This window comes from Salvia splendens, chromosome 16, assembly GCF_004379255.2.
Source record: "Salvia splendens isolate huo1 chromosome 16, SspV2, whole genome shotgun sequence".
Lineage (NCBI taxonomy): Eukaryota > Viridiplantae > Streptophyta > Magnoliopsida > Lamiales > Lamiaceae > Salvia > Salvia splendens.
The window spans coordinates 24,467,150-24,483,918 of NC_056047.1; the positions used below are offsets into that span (position 1 = coordinate 24,467,150).

A 16,769-nucleotide genomic window follows, 5' to 3' on the forward strand; every position below is an offset into this window, starting at 1 on the left:
GCAAAATGGAAACAATGAAAAGAAACTTACTCGACGACAGCAGGCTGCGATTCTAGAAAGGAGACAGTGGCGCCAAGGCGACAATGTCGGATAGGAGAAGGCGATGTACAATTCAATACAAGAGTGAGAAACATAATTGTGTATTTTTGTTTGTGCTTCATGCGTGTCCAGAGCAGACGAGTAGAGGGGTGAACAACTAATGATATTTTCTAGGGGGTGTATTCGGGTTTCGGTTCAGTTTTTTATCCAGATTGAACCGAAACCGAAAAACCGAATTTACTTGAAAATCAAAACCGAAAACCGAAAAACCGAAAAATCGAAAACCAAACTAACAAAACCGAAAAAACCGAAATTGTATAAGATTTCAAAAAACCGAAAATTCAAAAAAAAAACAAGAAAGCATAAGGCCATCTGCAACGCTGTCTCTTATCCGTCCCTTAACCGTCCCTCAAATTACTATTCATGGGCCCCACTGTACTTTTTTACTTCATCTCTTAACTTAAGGGACGGAACCTGCAACCCTTCATATCTTATCCGTCCATTAACCGTCTCTTAAATTTCTATTCATTCAATTTCATTTTTTATTTTTATTTCCAACCAAAATCAATTAATAAAAACACACTTCATTAAATAAAATAAAATTACAACATAAAATAAAAATACAACATAAAATTCAAAAAAATAAAAAAACACATAATTAAAATCCTAAAAAAATAAAAATTACGTAATTTAAAATACAATTTTATAGAAAATAAAAAAAACTACTCCGCCGGCAAATCATCCCCCGAAGGCGGTGGAGGTGTACTGAAGCCACCTGGAGGCGGAATACCAAGTTGTCTTGACATAAACTCAATTCCGGCAAGATAGGCTTGGTATTAGGGAGGCGTCATGCGGGAAGTGTCCGCCATTGTGGCGGTCATGTACATGGACATTAGGGAGTTCGAGGGTGCCCCCGAGCCCGAGCCCGAGCCCGAGCCCGCCTGGATTGATTCGGCTCGGCCCCTCCTCCCTTTAGCCGCCTTCGCCGCATTTCTTCCTTGCGCCCGACGGCGCCCACGGGAGGACCCCCTGGGATCGTCTGTCGTGCCCTCAACCTCCTGCGAGGCAAACTCTTGTGCGGTGCTGCCCGAACCGCCCTCACTAGACGAGTATTGGCCACCCGCCGTGTGCTTCGTGCACTTCGAGGTCGAGCCCGAGCTGGACCGGACAGCGTCGGTCCGCCTTTCCTCGTCTTTGACGACCTCCCAAACATCGACATGTTCGAATTGTTTGGCGGTGTCGTCGAAGTAGACTCGCAAAGCTGACCTCAGAATGTCGGCTCCCGTGGCTCCGCTTTAGTAATGAGCCGCTTCACTCCTGTAGATGGCGCAAAATTTTTTGACCTCTCTGTCGACTCGGTCAAAGTGAGCGCAGAGCATCTTATATGTGCGGTGGCGGGACCCCTGCGGCTTAATCTTGTGGTAGGCCTCGGTGACCTTTTCCCAGAAGCACTTCCGGGATTGTTGATTCCCGACGATGAGATCGTACGAGACGCTGATCCAGACGTTGTACACTGCCAGCGTTTCTTTGGGGCTATACGGATGCCGGCCTAGATCCTCCTCCTCCTCGCCCGCCTCCGCCCTGGAGCTTCCACCCCCTCGGCGTCCTCCACCGCCTCGGCCTTCTTCCGGAGTGGGTTCAACGGAATAATCCTCCCGAATCTGGGATAATCCCTGCGAATACTTCGAGGCGGAGGGACGGGCGTATGCATCCACATCAAAATGGGGTGGTTGGTACCCCCGGCGTCGACGAACCGGAACCACCACCCAGGACATTGTACATGCCCACCAGTCGCCGAACGCGTTGATGTCGAACCCGCCGGAGCCGCCACCGCAAGAGTTTCCGTCGCCGGACATTTTGTGATGAGAGGGTAAATGAAAATTGGAGAGGAAATGGAGATGATTTGGGAAGAATATATGCGTATTTGTGTGTGAAATAAGGATGAATTATGAGTATTTATAGAGTAAAACAATAATAAAAAATGGTAATATTACCGTTTTTCATTTTTTTAATTTTTTTAATTCGATTTTTTTTTAAAAAAATGATTTATTGCGTCAGCGTGACGATGCCCACTCGCGGGCCGGCGAGTGGGCGTCACGCATGGCGCCGGAGCGCGCCACGTCGCGCTGGTGCGTGGCGAGACGTCTCGCCATCCGTCTCGGAAGGACGGAACGCTCGGCTGGCTGGGGACAAGACGGGGCGCTGCAACACGTCACGCCGCCGTCCCGTCCCGGCGTGACGGATTATGGGCCACCCGCGTGACGTGTTGCGGGTGGCCTAAAACCATAATATAATTAACATACATCCACAACAATTACAAATATTTTAGGCAAAAACATAAAAAAAAAATAGAGTTTGATAATATTAAATAACTAATAAATTTACAACAAATTATAACAATGTAAATCTAGTCCAAGCCTTCTTGACTTCTTCTTGCTCAAAATTCCAAATACTAAGGGATGAACTTTGGTCATATCTTTTGCCCACGGTTTTTCCTCACAAGTTTGAATAAACTTTGTAAAATCTGAAATACAAAATGATCAGTTATTAAGAATGAAGCTGAAAATTTATGAATGTGCAAGAAAATGCTAATGAACAGTTGTGGGATTGGGAAAATTGGAATAACAAAATTTTTTAAATCTAAGGGCATGGAGCCATGGAGCCATGGAGGACGGCAGATCTGGAATTATTAGTGCAATTCAATATTTTTCTTCAATTATTTCAAGTTCCTGAAAAAAGAACATATCCATAAACTCATTATATCAAGAATAATACTAACTTGCGCACTAATGCCTAAACACAAACACTTCGGAAATATTATAAATTTGAACAATAATTTGAGTATTAGTGATAGAAAATATATGAGTTTGAGTTATTACCCTTTTCTGGAGGCGTGGATAACTGGAGCACGGCTGAAGGCGACGGGTTGGAGGCTTAGAGTTTGGGAGATTTAGGGTTAGATTGAGAATGGAGGCGGAGAGAGTGGGGAACGAGAATGGAGTCAGAATTCTTTAGGGTTAGAGATTTTAGTGTATTAAATAATATATATATAGAGTAGTGATCTAGGGCAAGTGCCCACTAACTACATAACTAGAGAACAAATCACAACCACAAGATTAAGAAAATCAAGGGCTAGTATTAATACATGTAATTTTAAAATTTAAAGGAGAAATTAGTTCCCGCTCTCACAAATTTACTCCACAATAACCAAGCGGGGTTATAATGGTAATTGACAGCCAAAATTAGGTTACGTCATTGCAAATTCAATTCATTTGAAAGAAACCGCATCTCATCTTCTCCTCTTCTTCTCTTCTCCACTTCCCTCTTCTCCAAAATCAATGAGTATCACACAGATCCAATGGATTCTGTAATATGTTTGGATCATCTATCCTCTGTTTATTATCATTTCAGATACGGATTTTTGCGTTTGGAATTTCAAAGAAATATATGAGATTTTCGCCCTCTTTTTGCTTATTTCCTTCGGCTTCAAAACCTTCTCTTTCTTGCTGGTTTCCAATTGATATTTCTAGTGTTGATAGATCAAATTGAAGCGAAAATCAGATGGAAAGCATGCCTCTGTATCAGAGAGAGGCGAAATTGCGATTCGGAGGTGTCAGCATTGAGGAAATTGGTGAAGAGCGGCGGAGAGCGGATGCGGCTCTCGCGGAGGTGGAGAGAGAGAAGGCGGCCTCTGCCATGGCGGCGGAGGAAGCGATGGCAATGATTCAGCGGCTGCAGCGCGAGAAGAACTCGATCGAGATAGCAGCCAATCAGCAGTGAAAAAGTTAACCACAATGAAGTAAAATCATGCTAACAGTGATGTGTTTTGTAAACAATAGTGAAGTAAAATCATGCTAAGGGTGATATGTTTTGTAAACAACAATGAAGTAAAATTATGCTAAGAGTGATGTGTTTTGTTAACAACAGTGAAGTAAAATAATGCTAAGAGTGATGTCTTTTGTAAACAACAGTGAAGTAAAATCATGGGAAGTTATGAATGTGAGGCTGAAATCTGTTGAATATTATTATCGCTTCGATCATTTCCACCAAAAAAATAATTACTGCTGCGCTAAATGGCTCATCACTCCCACTTTTTTTTTCATAATAAAAATTTCGGCTGATCACCCGTTCTTAGGTCAATTTTTTTATTTCCCCAATAAATTATACTACTTTGATTCCAATAATTGAATTGTATACATATTTCATGCATGATTCAATTGCAATGTCGATGATGAAAAATTTGACAATTTGTGATAAGATAATCGATTGAGAGATAGAGAGTTAGATGGTTGAGTGTGAGCTTTGCAGGGCGGTGAGGGTGATGGTTTACTGCAAGTCCGACGGCGCCGTCTCGCTCCGCCACCTCCGCTCTCTAATCTGCGACCGCTGGGGCAGAGCTAACCGCCGGAATCCCCACTCCTCTCCGTTGGGATCCTCCTCTCGCACAAGGTCGCCGACGGATTATCTCTCCACTTGTTCATATAGAGAGAGAGTATGCATGAATGTGGTGTGTATGTCAAAATATGGAACAATGTATTTCCCAAAATACCCCCATGCAATTTTTATTAATAGAAAATAAATACTTAATTTAGTCATTAGATTAAGATAATGAGTGGCTGAGATTTGTTCTCTAGTTATACACTTAAAATTAGTTATACCTTGATCACTAACATATATATATATATATATATAGGGATGTATTCATTTCTTTTTTCTATATTTCCTCCTATTTCCTTCTTCATCATAGCCATTGATTTACTAAATCCTAGGGTAAATGAGTGGGTTGAATCAATTAAAATAATCACTAAATTGGTAATCAGTGTTTTTGTTAGTTATGGTATCTTTCTTAATTTACTCCTCTGAAGATCTTTACGGTTATTCTCCTCTCTGCAATTGTTTTTTCGCTCCAGACGTGTACTACCCCATTCTCTTCTCTCTAATTGATTATTTCACTCAACCATTCCTTGCAATTATCGGATATCCGATAATTGCTAAATTGTTTAGTGTCGTTTGTTACCGGCGTTGTAGAGATCGTTGTTCTCTCATTAATGGAAGAAGGTAATTTAGCTCCGCCTTCGTGAGTTAATGTATCGGTTCTGTTAATAACAATAAAGATAAGTCCGAATAGTCGATTCTTGGTGAGCAAGTCTGATTAGTCCGATTAATCGCTCGTGGTATATGTATCGGTTGTGTTTAAACATGTCGCCCATTGTTGAGTATTTGTCCTATATGTTTCTGTTAATGGTGTACGGTTGCCCAATTCTAGGGGATTGGGGTGTAGGACAGGTTGAGAAACGTAATCTTTATGGAGGACCGCGTGTATGAGAGAATTATTAAGGGTCTAGCTTAAAAAGATACGAATAATGCACCACATGGTAATGAGTAATGGATATTCTTGACCATATAATGCTTAATATGTGAACAACAATGCATACGAATAAAATGTGCCGTGTTTCGTTATTTGACAAATGGTGCTTGTGTACGTTAATTATGTATATAATGCACGACTTGATTATGCATAATGATGTCTATTGTTTGTATAATGCATAATACGTTGTAGGATGTAATGAAGGACCGCGAGTATGCCTCATTAATTAAGGCTCTTAATGTGCCGTGTTTCGATGTTTGGCACACGTTTCTTGTGTAACCCAATGGTTTAATAAGCCTAGGGGCTAGAGTATAGTACTTACACATTATATGGAAGTTGTAAAATAGGGCGTAACTGACGTATATAAACATCACGTATTTTTGAAATTTATATATTTTACCGAATAAAGTTATGGAAAAGATGCAAGGATACATATAATGCACCAAATAAATGTGCATAATGATATCTATTGTCTGTGTAATGCATAATACGTTGGAGGAATTAATGAAGGACCGAGAGTATGCATCATTCATTTAGGGTTTTGATGTGCCGTGTTTCGATGTTTGGCACACGTTTCTTGTTTAACCCAAGGGTTTAATAAGCCTACGGGCTAGGGTATAGTACTTACACATTAATAACAACGTTGTAAAATAGTCACAACATTCGATTGCTGCAGTGTACATTTTTGCTCACCCCTTCTTATTGTTTTTCTCTATAGTGAGTGTTGTTCCGGAATGTACGCTGGAGCTGAAGCCTCATGTCGGTATGAAATTCCAATCTTTGGAATTTGCTTTCACTTTTTACGAGGTATACGCCCGCGCAGTTGGCTTTGATACGCGCAAACAAGCGATGAGGAAGGCGGATGATTTCACAACCTGGTATCTGGTATCTGGTAGTATGCAATAGGGAAGGAAAGAAGAAGTCGGACGAAGATGACCAGATGAATGCCCGGTCTGGTTTCAGTAACAAGCGGATGAAGTTGTCTAAGCGTTGTGGTTGTAAGGCTAGTATATCTTTCAAGTTTTTCTCGGAAGACGGCTTGTCTGGTTATATAATTCTGGAGTTTAACGAGGTTCATAACCATGATATGGTTGAGTCGGATCATCATCACTTCATGTGCAGTAGTCGCAAGCTAGATGATGTACATCATAAATTCATCCTCGACTGTTCCAAGGCTAATATAGGCCCCACAGTTACATTTAAGGTGTTGAAGGAAATTCTCGGTTGGTTTGACCTAGTTGGTTGCACTGTTGGGGATATCAGGAGTGCTTTGCGGGACATCAAAACATATGCACATGGATTTGACGTACAAATGGTTTTGGATGATATGGCTAAGAAGAAGGAGATGTCCGAGGCGTTTACCTATCACTACGAAGTTAACGCTTCTGACCAGTTGGTTGCTCTATTTTGGTGCGACGGTTTGATGAAGAGGAATTACCACATGTTTGGTGACATTGTGTCCTTTGACTCCACGTACAACACAAACAGGTTGGACCTCAATAATGTCTAATATACCTTGTAGCGCTCAAATTTGTTAAGTATCACGTGCATTACTAATGTGAACAATTGCATTACCACTGCTTTGAAGTTGCATTATTAAATTTTTACCTTTGTCATGCCACTTTACTTTGTGCTACGTAAACCTGTGACCTTCGCTGCCGGATTAGTTTGCAGCGAGAAAACATGGGCTTTTGCTTGGTTGTTCAGACATTTCGTTGAATGTATGGGTGTAGCACCCAAGATGATTGTGACCGATCAGGATTTGGGCATGAGATCAGCTATTGAAGAGGTTCTAGTCGGGACTCGGCACTGTTGGTGTATGTGGCATATAATGCATAAGTTGGCTAGCAAGGTACCAAACCGGTTGCTGAGGGACAACGGGTTCAAAAAGGAATTCAATGCTTGTGTGTGGTCGGACCTGGTTGAGCCGGGCGAATTTGAGGAGGAGTGGAATAGATTGGTCGAACAGCATCAACTAGAGGACATCGACTGGTTCAACACGTTGTATGCGTACAGGCAATTCTGGATACCGGCGTACTTCAGGGATTTTCCTATGGGTTCGATGATTAGGACTACGTCCATATCCGAATCAGAGAATAGTTTTTACAAAAATTTTCTGAAGCCCAGAGCTAACATTGCTGAATTCTAACTGAATTTCAACCACGCCATTGAATTTCAGCGGAACAGTCGGACGGCGTTGGACTACCACGATGCCACTGCCATACCCATACTAGCCACTACTCTGCCATTCGAGAAACATGCTTCTACGTTGTATACCGAAAGTATTTTCAAGAAAATACAAGAAGAAATTGTGGAGGGTAATGACAGATGTCGTGTGCTTAGATTTTCATCCGGAGAAACGGTTGACACCTACAAGCTTGGTGACAACCAGCGCAATGCATATGTTGTCCGTCATAAGAATACTGATGATACTTACTCGTGAGAATGCAAACTATTTGGTTGGCACGGTTACTTGTGCAGCCATATATTTTTCCTGTTTCGGAACAACGAGGTGAAAAAGATCCCTGATAAATACTGTGAAAGTCGATGGATGAAGACTCCCTTAGCCAAGGCTGTACATGGGGAGTTCCACGATCCCATGCCTACCCATTCCTCCGGAGACGATAGGCAAATTGTGTCTAAGCAGGCGATTTCGATGTTTTATGGGTTTCTTAGACGCTTTGAGACAGACATTGAAGTGCTACGTGCATTCGTTGGGGGCGTCGAAGAACTTGGCAACGCTCTTCAAGCTGGTAACCCGACTACCTCCGCATCTGAGAAGAGGCGTATGGTTGAAGAGTTTTATGGCATGGTCAGGCCTGAAGTAGTTGAGGTGCATCCTCCGGATGTTGTGAAGACCAAGGGCCACGCCAGTAGCTCTGCGAGTCGTCTGATTTTGAAGAGAGAGAAGGCTATAAAGGATGCGACAAGACCTCTTAGACGGTGTAAGGCGTGCGATGAGATGGGTCATCACGACTCCAGGAATTGTCCATTGCTTAAAGAGATGACGATGGAGAAAGATGCGCGCAAGGGTAAAAGGCCAGCTTGAGTTAGATTATATAAACACCACATTGCAGATTTTTGTTGGTCTAGTAGTATGGTTTTTCAAATGGTTGTCGTAGTGTTTGAAATTGAGAACTAGTTGTTTCTTGTAATACTTCAGTTTTTATGTATTTAATATTTATTACAGGAATTATTTTAGTCGACGTCTATACATGTATGCAGGGTCAGTGATTGAAGTAACCATGAGCCCATGGATACTTTGTGTTCGATACTGCATCTAAAATAATGACACTTTGTTGATACATAATGCAATATTTTATTCCAATAATGCACATCTCTATGTTCCGTATATATATCAGATTTTATTTGTCTGATGCTGATATTGATAGTTAACAAATCAAATCTACCAAATACAAAAGTCCGTTAGCAACTTACAAATTACACGCATGTTAAGGCCTACAAAACCATATTCACCCCTATACACAGAAAAATTCTCATAATGCATACTATATTGCAAATAATGCCATTGGATGCAGACATAATGCACATCATAAATAATAGTACTGTACCTAATAATTATCTGAATATCGATAATCTTTCGGCGCTTAAAGAAAGTCGTAAATCAAATAACATATTTTACATCCCTCTAGCTTATTGTACTGTATAATGTATTAGTGCATTGTTTATTTTACAAGTTGCATTATGTATCATGTCATTTACATTATGTGGGATGTAATACGCATTATTACTGAATAATGCAAACATCTTTAACAATAATGCACAAAGTAATAAACGTAATGCACATATTATAAGTTTGAATAATGACTTGTAATCCATTCACACTACATATTCCCAAAAACATTGTCAACTACCAACACGCATCTTAACGGTGCAAAAAACTTCAGTATCAAATTCAAAAGTGAACCACCAAATCAAGGATTTCGTTAACCTCCATCAACCTATATGAAAAACCATCACTCGCTACAGACCATAATTATCGACCCACTGCTCGAAATTGAACTTTGCAGGTCTCTCCCTCCAATACTTTGTCGCTTTAGATTGGTTTGCAGCACCTCGGGTGTTGTGCGCACAGGTAAGGAGCGTCCGTGCAATCTTGATTCTACACATCTCTAAGCCTTTTGTTCATTTTGCACTCAGCCCGCAATCCCAATCCTTTTCTTTCTCCCCGAAGTACGTTTCCATGTGGCGCATGACATACACACCGTTCTCCATTGTAACCACGTTGTTCCTCCATGGCATTGTGACCACATTAGTAGTCCAGCTTCGTACGAGATCGGACAATTTCGTTTCTTTGCATTTGTCCAGTGCAGCACCCATGAACTTCCTCTGCATCAAATAGAAAATGTCTTTTACATTAGCATTATAGAAGTTTCGTGTGCTATTATACATCAAAACCGATTAAGCGCATTACGTACCAGCAGAGAGGGTGTGTTTCCATATTTGTAGCTGAACGATGCATGAGATTCAGCAAGGCTATGGTCTATTATATTCATCTTTCCATCCGGGACATCAAAACAGACCACATACTGATGTCGTTCACCCCAGATGGGGAAGAGTAACTATGTAATGAAGAACACATTAAAATATCTTGTATCGTGTACTATACAATTGACTATCAGCCACAAATATTTGGAATCAAACTCACCATTTCGAGCTTATCCAACTTGTTGTATCCTGCTCCAAGTGCTTCCTCGAAAAAGATGGTCCAGAAAGAAGCAAATTGCCTCTCATCATCCCATCTTGTGGGTGTGTCTACCACTGGCTGTGTCTGCATTTTTGATTTGTAACTCAGTTGCTTACTTTGCAGTTGTATGTATATTAAGTAAATGTTGTACACAAATGATAAACTCACGCATGGCCTTGTGGAGGAAAATATTCTTGAAACCGTTTCTGGCGCCTTCAGTTTCTCCATGTTATTCAAGTAAGAGCTCCATGTGTCTACAATGCCGGGGCTTACTGCTTTGAACGGTGCTAACGAAAGGAACTCACTCAGCTCGGTTTACTTAAAATGGTCATCGTACACAATCGCATCCCTGCATGGCAATAAAACAATTAAACACATTCAAGCACTTATATAACAAGGGGAGTTGTTTTCCCAAGATTCATATTGTCTCACATAATGCTAAATATACTCCAAATAATGCAACCAACTGACTAAGTAATACATTGCCCACATCAAATAATGCATTTATATTTTCCAAAAATAATATAGTATGGTTTGACAGAATACCATTCAAAATGCACTTGTATAAAATACACTAAGTAGATTAACCTATATACAAATTAACACTAAAAATACATAATTTACACCAAATAATGAATGAATACATATAAATAATGCACTGCCCAACCCAAATGATACGCATATGTAAACTTGATTGAGTTGCTTATCCAACAAAGAGAATACCCCTATTTACAACATGATACAAAACAAAGAAACAAACCTGATTGACGGATGCGTCTCCGCTGTGCAAAGGACCCAGTAGTAAAGTTCCGTGTCATTGAGGTTGGCCTTTGCTGTTAGTTTAACAGCCCGCTCGTTGAACGGTGATCGCAAAGCCAGACTGGCTTTCTTCGCGTGGGCTGTGTCCACATTGCCCGCCTCCTTCAAAAAAAAAATTCTGAACTCAAATATTATTCATGACAAAAAAAATGAAGCACTGTTATTCCCATACCACTGTTCCAGCCTCCTCAGGATTGACCTGCTTTTCCTTGGCTTTCCCACGCACAACAGTATTACATACAGGCACCTCTTCACCGAACGCACCCGTCCTATTCCCACCGATGACTATCCCCTTCTGCCTAGGCTGGGGAGGTGGTGACTGTGCCAATCCAAGTTAAGAATGCGACAACAATATATTATTACATGTTATGAACAAGTCAAGACAACGAACTTACATCTCTCTATTAAATAATGCATACTTTACAGTAACGAAACATAAACATTGTGTAATCCACGGGATTCATAGATTGTGCATACCTTGGCTCTCTCCTCTGCCATGCCTACATTGCGTTTTGCCTTCACAGCCCTTGGTATTGCCACCTTTCCACTTCCACCTTTCCTGTTCACAGTTGGCACACGAACCGTCTCACCTATTGCAATAGTCTCCTACAGAATACAGCCAACAATTACAGCAAGTCCGATACGTTAAAAACATGCAGCTGAGAAATTGTAAAGTTATTAACTAATACTATAGTCTCGCTATGCAATCCCCCGACCACTTCCTTGTCAGTCACTGCATCTGCAGTGTGGCCTTCAGTTCGGACTTCAAGTCCGGCAGCATCACCTAATGGATCAGGCATGGATGAGCATCCCTGATTCTCTTCAATTCCCGGCTCACCCATAGTCGGGTTAAAACTTGCTGTACCACCAAGTTGGGGAGCGTCAACTCCTTCACCGCTCAAGCCTTCCTCTTGTGTTGGCTGTGTTGCAAAAGGGTCAGGGCATTCAAATGCATCTAACACAAACGATGGCCTTTTAAAGGTTGTAGTTATAGTCTTCTTCTTGTCGTAAGCAGCCATCATCTTTTCCATCTCATCTATCCACTCCTGACTGTACTCCTCCTCATCAACCCTTGCCTGGGTAGCCTAGTTGTGTTGTCGTCATCTCCAACCTCCTCTTGCTCTGGAATGCCCAATATTTTTCTGCCAATTTGACTTCCCACGCGTAAGCAATCGTCGTCAAGGAGCTCCACGGGTATACTCATGAAATCATCGACCCACGCCGAGACTGCATGGGCCAACAAAGAGATCGAAGCGACGAACTTTTCTTGAAACTTCTTCGCTCTGTGCATGCCTCTTGAGGAGCCCTCGCCTTCAGCCACTGTTGCTCACCTACGTATGTCCTCGCCCGCAACCAAACTTTCCTTATCTATTCGTGGCTCTAACCTTCCAGTCCCGAATTGGTCTCGCTCAACGTCCTCCCGTTGCTTAAGTGTCTCGCATGTCCACCCTTTTATCGTCGGCCACGCACGGATGATGCGCTGCCGGACGTGTACCACGCGATCAACATAACAACACTATCATGTTTAGGAAAAATACGTTAGTGGTCAATAATGCAATGTAGAACACATATAATGCATGATATGAATAGTTATAATGAATAATAAATCGAACATATTAGGTAGAGTTTATATGAGTAGATGTTGGATTGAATCCAAATAGAATACAGAGGATTAGGTTTTGTAGTTTCTTATTCACTTACCACAAGAAAATGTATTGGCCCGGAGAACAACAAAGATTGTCCATTTGCCCAGCTTGGGTGAGTGGCCTCAAGGACGGACAGAACGTACCCACACCAGTTCAGATTTCTGATCTCATCTACTTTGTCGATGAAATGAAGAATTTTGGGTTTACAGTGGCTGTCACTCGGAGTCTCTATTAATGCATTTTCTATAAGGAACATGAAGAGCTTCTTGAACTCTTCCCCCCCATCGACCTCAGCCATCATGAGTTGTGCAATGTCCTTTGGGGTCAGCTTAAAGCGACCCTTTTGACACCTTTCTGCCACGATGTCGTTGAAGGAAAAATTTGATTGTTTAACCACGGGCCTTGTGATTTATTTAGGGCCTCGAGGGAACCCCAACGTCAAGTGGGTGTCTTCCTCGTCTAGTGTGAGGTATTCCCCGGCCGCCAGCTTAATTTGGCATCGTGCTAGATGAAGGGCGTTCAACACCCAGTACGCAAGATATCTCGGGATCTCCTTGATGTCAAAGTCAAGAACACCCCCAAATCCAATTTCAGTCATCGACCTTCTCTGCCTAGGATTCAACTGCTTCAAGCAGTTGAGGAATTCTGACGGGGTACGACTACAGTAGAGTCGATCACCTTTTCGACCTGTAGGTTGATTCGGCTCAACCTCATTTCTAGACATACTTGGGCCTACATAAGCCAACCTATCTCTGAATTTTTTTGCCAATGCCACTAGTATAATGTCATTCACTGCGTCGTCTATCTCGTCCCTAAGCTGCTTGTCTGATATTACCAAACAACACAACACATTAGAAAATTATCACCAATTCAAAAGTCAGCATCATATGAGCTGTGTAAGGTTTGACACGTAAATCAAAAAAGATACTGCTTCAGTCAGAACATATAATGCAAAAAGTACCACCCATAATGCGTTTGACAAAGCAAATAATGCACTTATTACCATAACAAGCTGAAGCTTAGTTGAAGCTTAGTTTGTAATCTGAGTCAATTAACAAATACAATCAACACCTCTGCTGTGCTTACTATACTCCTCATAATACTCTTTTATAATGCAAAATGTATTCGACATAATTAAACTCTCATACGACATAATGCATTGTCTAAACCGAAAAATGCATAAGTATTACACCAAAAAACTAGTAACCAATAACAACAATACATCACAGATTCATAATACAATTCCCAAACGCAGGAGTAACCATATTGAATCTTGTCTGAGTTTCTTAAACATCAAAGACAATAAACGTATTAATGCCTGCTATAGACATCATAATGCACAATACATGATATATAATGCACAGTCCAAAATAAATAATGTATAAAATAACCAAATGTAAACTTTGACGGAGTCAGAACCCGTATTAATACATAATATACCCAACATAATGCAAATATCATGTTACAGACTGCATAGTCCAAAATAAATAATGCATAAAAATAATTGTGCCTGAGTGTAGTGCTTAACAAAAAACACCACACTACATAATGCATCAGTTAAGGCACATAATGGCACTTACATGTATACATAATGCAATGTCTACACCCAAAAATGCACATGTAATACACACAAAGACTAGTATACCATATTAAGACTACAACTCATGCTGAGCCATACACTCCACCAAATGCATAATTACGGATTCAGAATGCACCTCCCACACCAAACAATAACAATATGTAAACTTTGACAGAGTTGCTTAACCCACAGAGTCAGTACCCGTATTAATACATAATATAGACAGCATAATGCAAATATTATGTTACATAATGCATAGTACAACATAAATAATGCATAAATATAATTTTTCCTGAATCTAGTCAGTTAAAATCAGAACACCCTACACAATGCATCAGATGCTGCACATAATGACACTTACATATATACATACTGCATTAAGCAAACATGGAATAATCCTTCCACAAAATCGACATATAAGATATTGAATTCCACCAACAACGAATTTACCTGCAACTTGGGATGGTTGTGAGCGTGGACGTCCTTGCTTAGGCATATTCTATCTGTCTGGAAATAACCAAATCAAATTCCAAATCAAACAATGCTCTCAGACCCAGAATAAATAAAACCCAGTCGGATTCAGAGAAATGTCAAAACACACAATACAACCCAGTCGGCCATCAAAATATATGCTTTTATACCCAAATCAATATATTCCGGTGTGAATTTATTGTTCCGCCACAGTTGTCGCTGTTACAATTTATTGTATTCGCACCAACACAATGTTTAGGCACAGACACGTACCCTAATGCCGGCAGCGTTTCGTTGTTAGGAACGACGGCGAATGTGTGATGAAATTTCAGACACTTGCGGTCGATTACTTGAAAGAGTTGCGCGTTGTTAACAAATCTAGGGTTTGGGGAGAGGCGATAGTGGAGAGAGTGGATAGAGTGTAGATTGGGTGTACAACGTTTAATGACCGAGAATGAAGAGTCGGAAGTTTCAAATCCCTATAATTTCGCCCTTTCCAAATTCTGGCGGTTCTAGTCTCGTAGAATTACTATTTTAGCCTTATAATGCACACACACAGGTTCCATAATGCAACACAGATTCACACTGGAATTGTCAATCTGGACCGTTGATTAAGTTGATCTAACGCCTAAGAATGAGAAGAAGAAATGATGTTATAGTTGAAAAGGAGAATAATGCTCCCACATATATATATAATATTTTAATATATTTATATTAAATATAATTCTGTTTTTCGATTTTTCATTTTTTTCGTTCGAACCGAAAAACTGAATTTTTTTTATTTTCAAAATCGAACCAAACCGAAAAACCAAAAAAACCGAACCGAATTTCAATTTTTCTGTTTGGTCGATTCAGATATTCGGTTTCCGGTTTTTTTGCTCACCCATAATATTTTCGCCTATGGATATATAAAGGTAGATTGAGAAGTGAAAAAGGAGCACAATATTTTTTATATTTGAAATTGATATGATTAGAGAGATACAAATGAGAGGAGGTGAAACTCAACGAAAAACGGATATGCACGCTGGTAAAGAAAATATAACGCTGACTAATCAAGCAGACATCAACCAAATGACCCAGTAGTCATTCTTCAAACTGACTTGCAATGATTCGCAGACTGATCAAGTAACGGTGATCTAACTGGTCAAGGTGACTCCCTAAAATCTATCCACGTGTCGTCAGACGCGCAAACCGAAGTTGATTTCAAAACCTTAACCCATAGTACTATTAATTAGTAAAGGGAAGTAAGGAACAAATCCCACAAGGATGAAGGTGTTAACACAAGTGTCGTGGACATTTTGAGATGGCTGTTGCCATGCATCTATGTGGGTTAAGTTCTACCTACTTGACTTAACGCACTTAAGGAGAAATGTTCCTAACTGATCAACTGGAGTGAAGTATACGAAAGCATGATTGATCTATTAACTATTTCTAACTGATCAAGCAGATTGAAGCACACTGGATTTACGTAACGAAATGGAAAAGTAAATGGGGACCACCTTTCTAACTGACGAACTAACAGAAAAGCTGGAAAAGTATAAAGCTAAAAGTGGACTGCAAATTTGGTCGCCTAACTACCTCCCGACTTTTTCTTCCTCAAGTAACCAAAATGAACATCAACAAACACCATGGACGATATCTCGATGAAAACAAAGCATGCAACGAAAATAAGAAATCAAACAAGTAATAGCAAGATCCATAATAACTGACCGAGTAAACAACGAATCAAACAGTAACTTGCCATAATAATGCAAATCTCAACAAGGCACTTCAGATCTGATGAAAATCAAACACTAACTAGCTAGATCTAAGAAACCTAACAACAATCAAGCACGAAGATTAATCAACCAAACATAATCAAACTCCCCATCTCAAGATCCAATAGGAAATCCAACAAAAAATTCATTGCAACAACAGTTTCACAAAATCCCAGATCCAGTTAACAACAATCAAACTCAAAATAACAAGATTCTGGAAAAACAACTTGCGAAAAAGTTTAAGCTAAGAAAACTTGGAAATTATGAACACTTAAGAACTTTAGCTAAAACAAACTGAAAATGACAAAAGAACCATTGTATTTGCTCCTAAGAGCTTTGGAAAATCAGATTAATGGTGGAAACTAGCTGGAACTGAGGTTCT

General features: G+C 40.4%; 2 protein-coding genes and 1 long non-coding RNA gene across 3 annotated transcripts; all 3 read right to left on the bottom strand.

Annotated features, from left to right (window-relative positions):
* Positions 1–2,362: 2,362 nt before the first annotated feature.
* On the bottom strand, positions 2,363–3,043 carry LOC121771087. Its single transcript, XR_006043929.1, has 2 exons — positions 2,919–3,043; positions 2,363–2,768 (listed from the first exon to the last, which is right to left on the bottom strand). It is a non-coding gene; the product is annotated as an uncharacterized LOC121771087 (long non-coding RNA).
* Positions 3,044–9,407: 6,364 nt separating this feature from the next.
* On the bottom strand, positions 9,408–11,242 carry LOC121771466. Its single transcript, XM_042168252.1, has 6 exons — positions 11,107–11,242; positions 10,876–11,036; positions 10,284–10,464; positions 10,077–10,199; positions 9,847–9,990; positions 9,408–9,757 (listed from the first exon to the last, which is right to left on the bottom strand). Exons 3-6 carry the CDS (start codon positions 10,341–10,343, stop codon positions 9,554–9,556), a joined length of 531 nt encoding a protein of 176 aa, XP_042024186.1. The 5' UTR covers positions 10,344–10,464; positions 10,876–11,036; positions 11,107–11,242; the 3' UTR covers positions 9,408–9,553.
* A 1,740-nt stretch (positions 11,243–12,982) lies between these two features.
* On the bottom strand, positions 12,983–15,163 carry LOC121771459. The gene is made up of 3 exons (XM_042168247.1): positions 14,904–15,163; positions 14,610–14,666; positions 12,983–13,405 (listed from the first exon to the last, which is right to left on the bottom strand). The coding sequence occupies exons 2-3, from the start codon at positions 14,653–14,655 to the stop codon at positions 12,990–12,992; spliced, it is 462 nt and encodes a 153-aa protein (XP_042024181.1). The 5' UTR covers positions 14,656–14,666; positions 14,904–15,163; the 3' UTR covers positions 12,983–12,989.
* Between the last annotated feature and the right edge of the window lie 1,606 nt (positions 15,164–16,769).

What these genes read in the sequence shown, in the direction of transcription:
- LOC121771466 (XM_042168252.1), bottom strand. Translation starts at nt 10,343, where the DNA reads ATGGAGAAACTGAAGGCGCCAGAAACGGTTTCAAGAATATTTTCCTCC. An exon ending in AGTTGGATAAGCTCGAAATG is followed by an intron (nt 9,991 to 10,076) that starts GTGAGTTTGATT and finishes TTCATTACATAG; the next exon opens with TTACTCTTCCCCATCTGGGG. An exon ending in GAAACACACCCTCTCTGCTG is followed by an intron (nt 9,758 to 9,846) that starts GTACGTAATGCG and finishes TATTTGATGCAG; the next exon opens with AGGAAGTTCATGGGTGCTGC.
- LOC121771459 (XM_042168247.1), bottom strand. Translation starts at nt 14,655, where the DNA reads ATGCCTAAGCAAGGACGTCCACGCTCACAACCATCCCAAGTTGCAG. An exon ending in ACAACCATCCCAAGTTGCAG is followed by an intron (nt 13,406 to 14,609) that starts GTAAATTCGTTG and finishes TGGTAATATCAG; the next exon opens with ACAAGCAGCTTAGGGACGAG.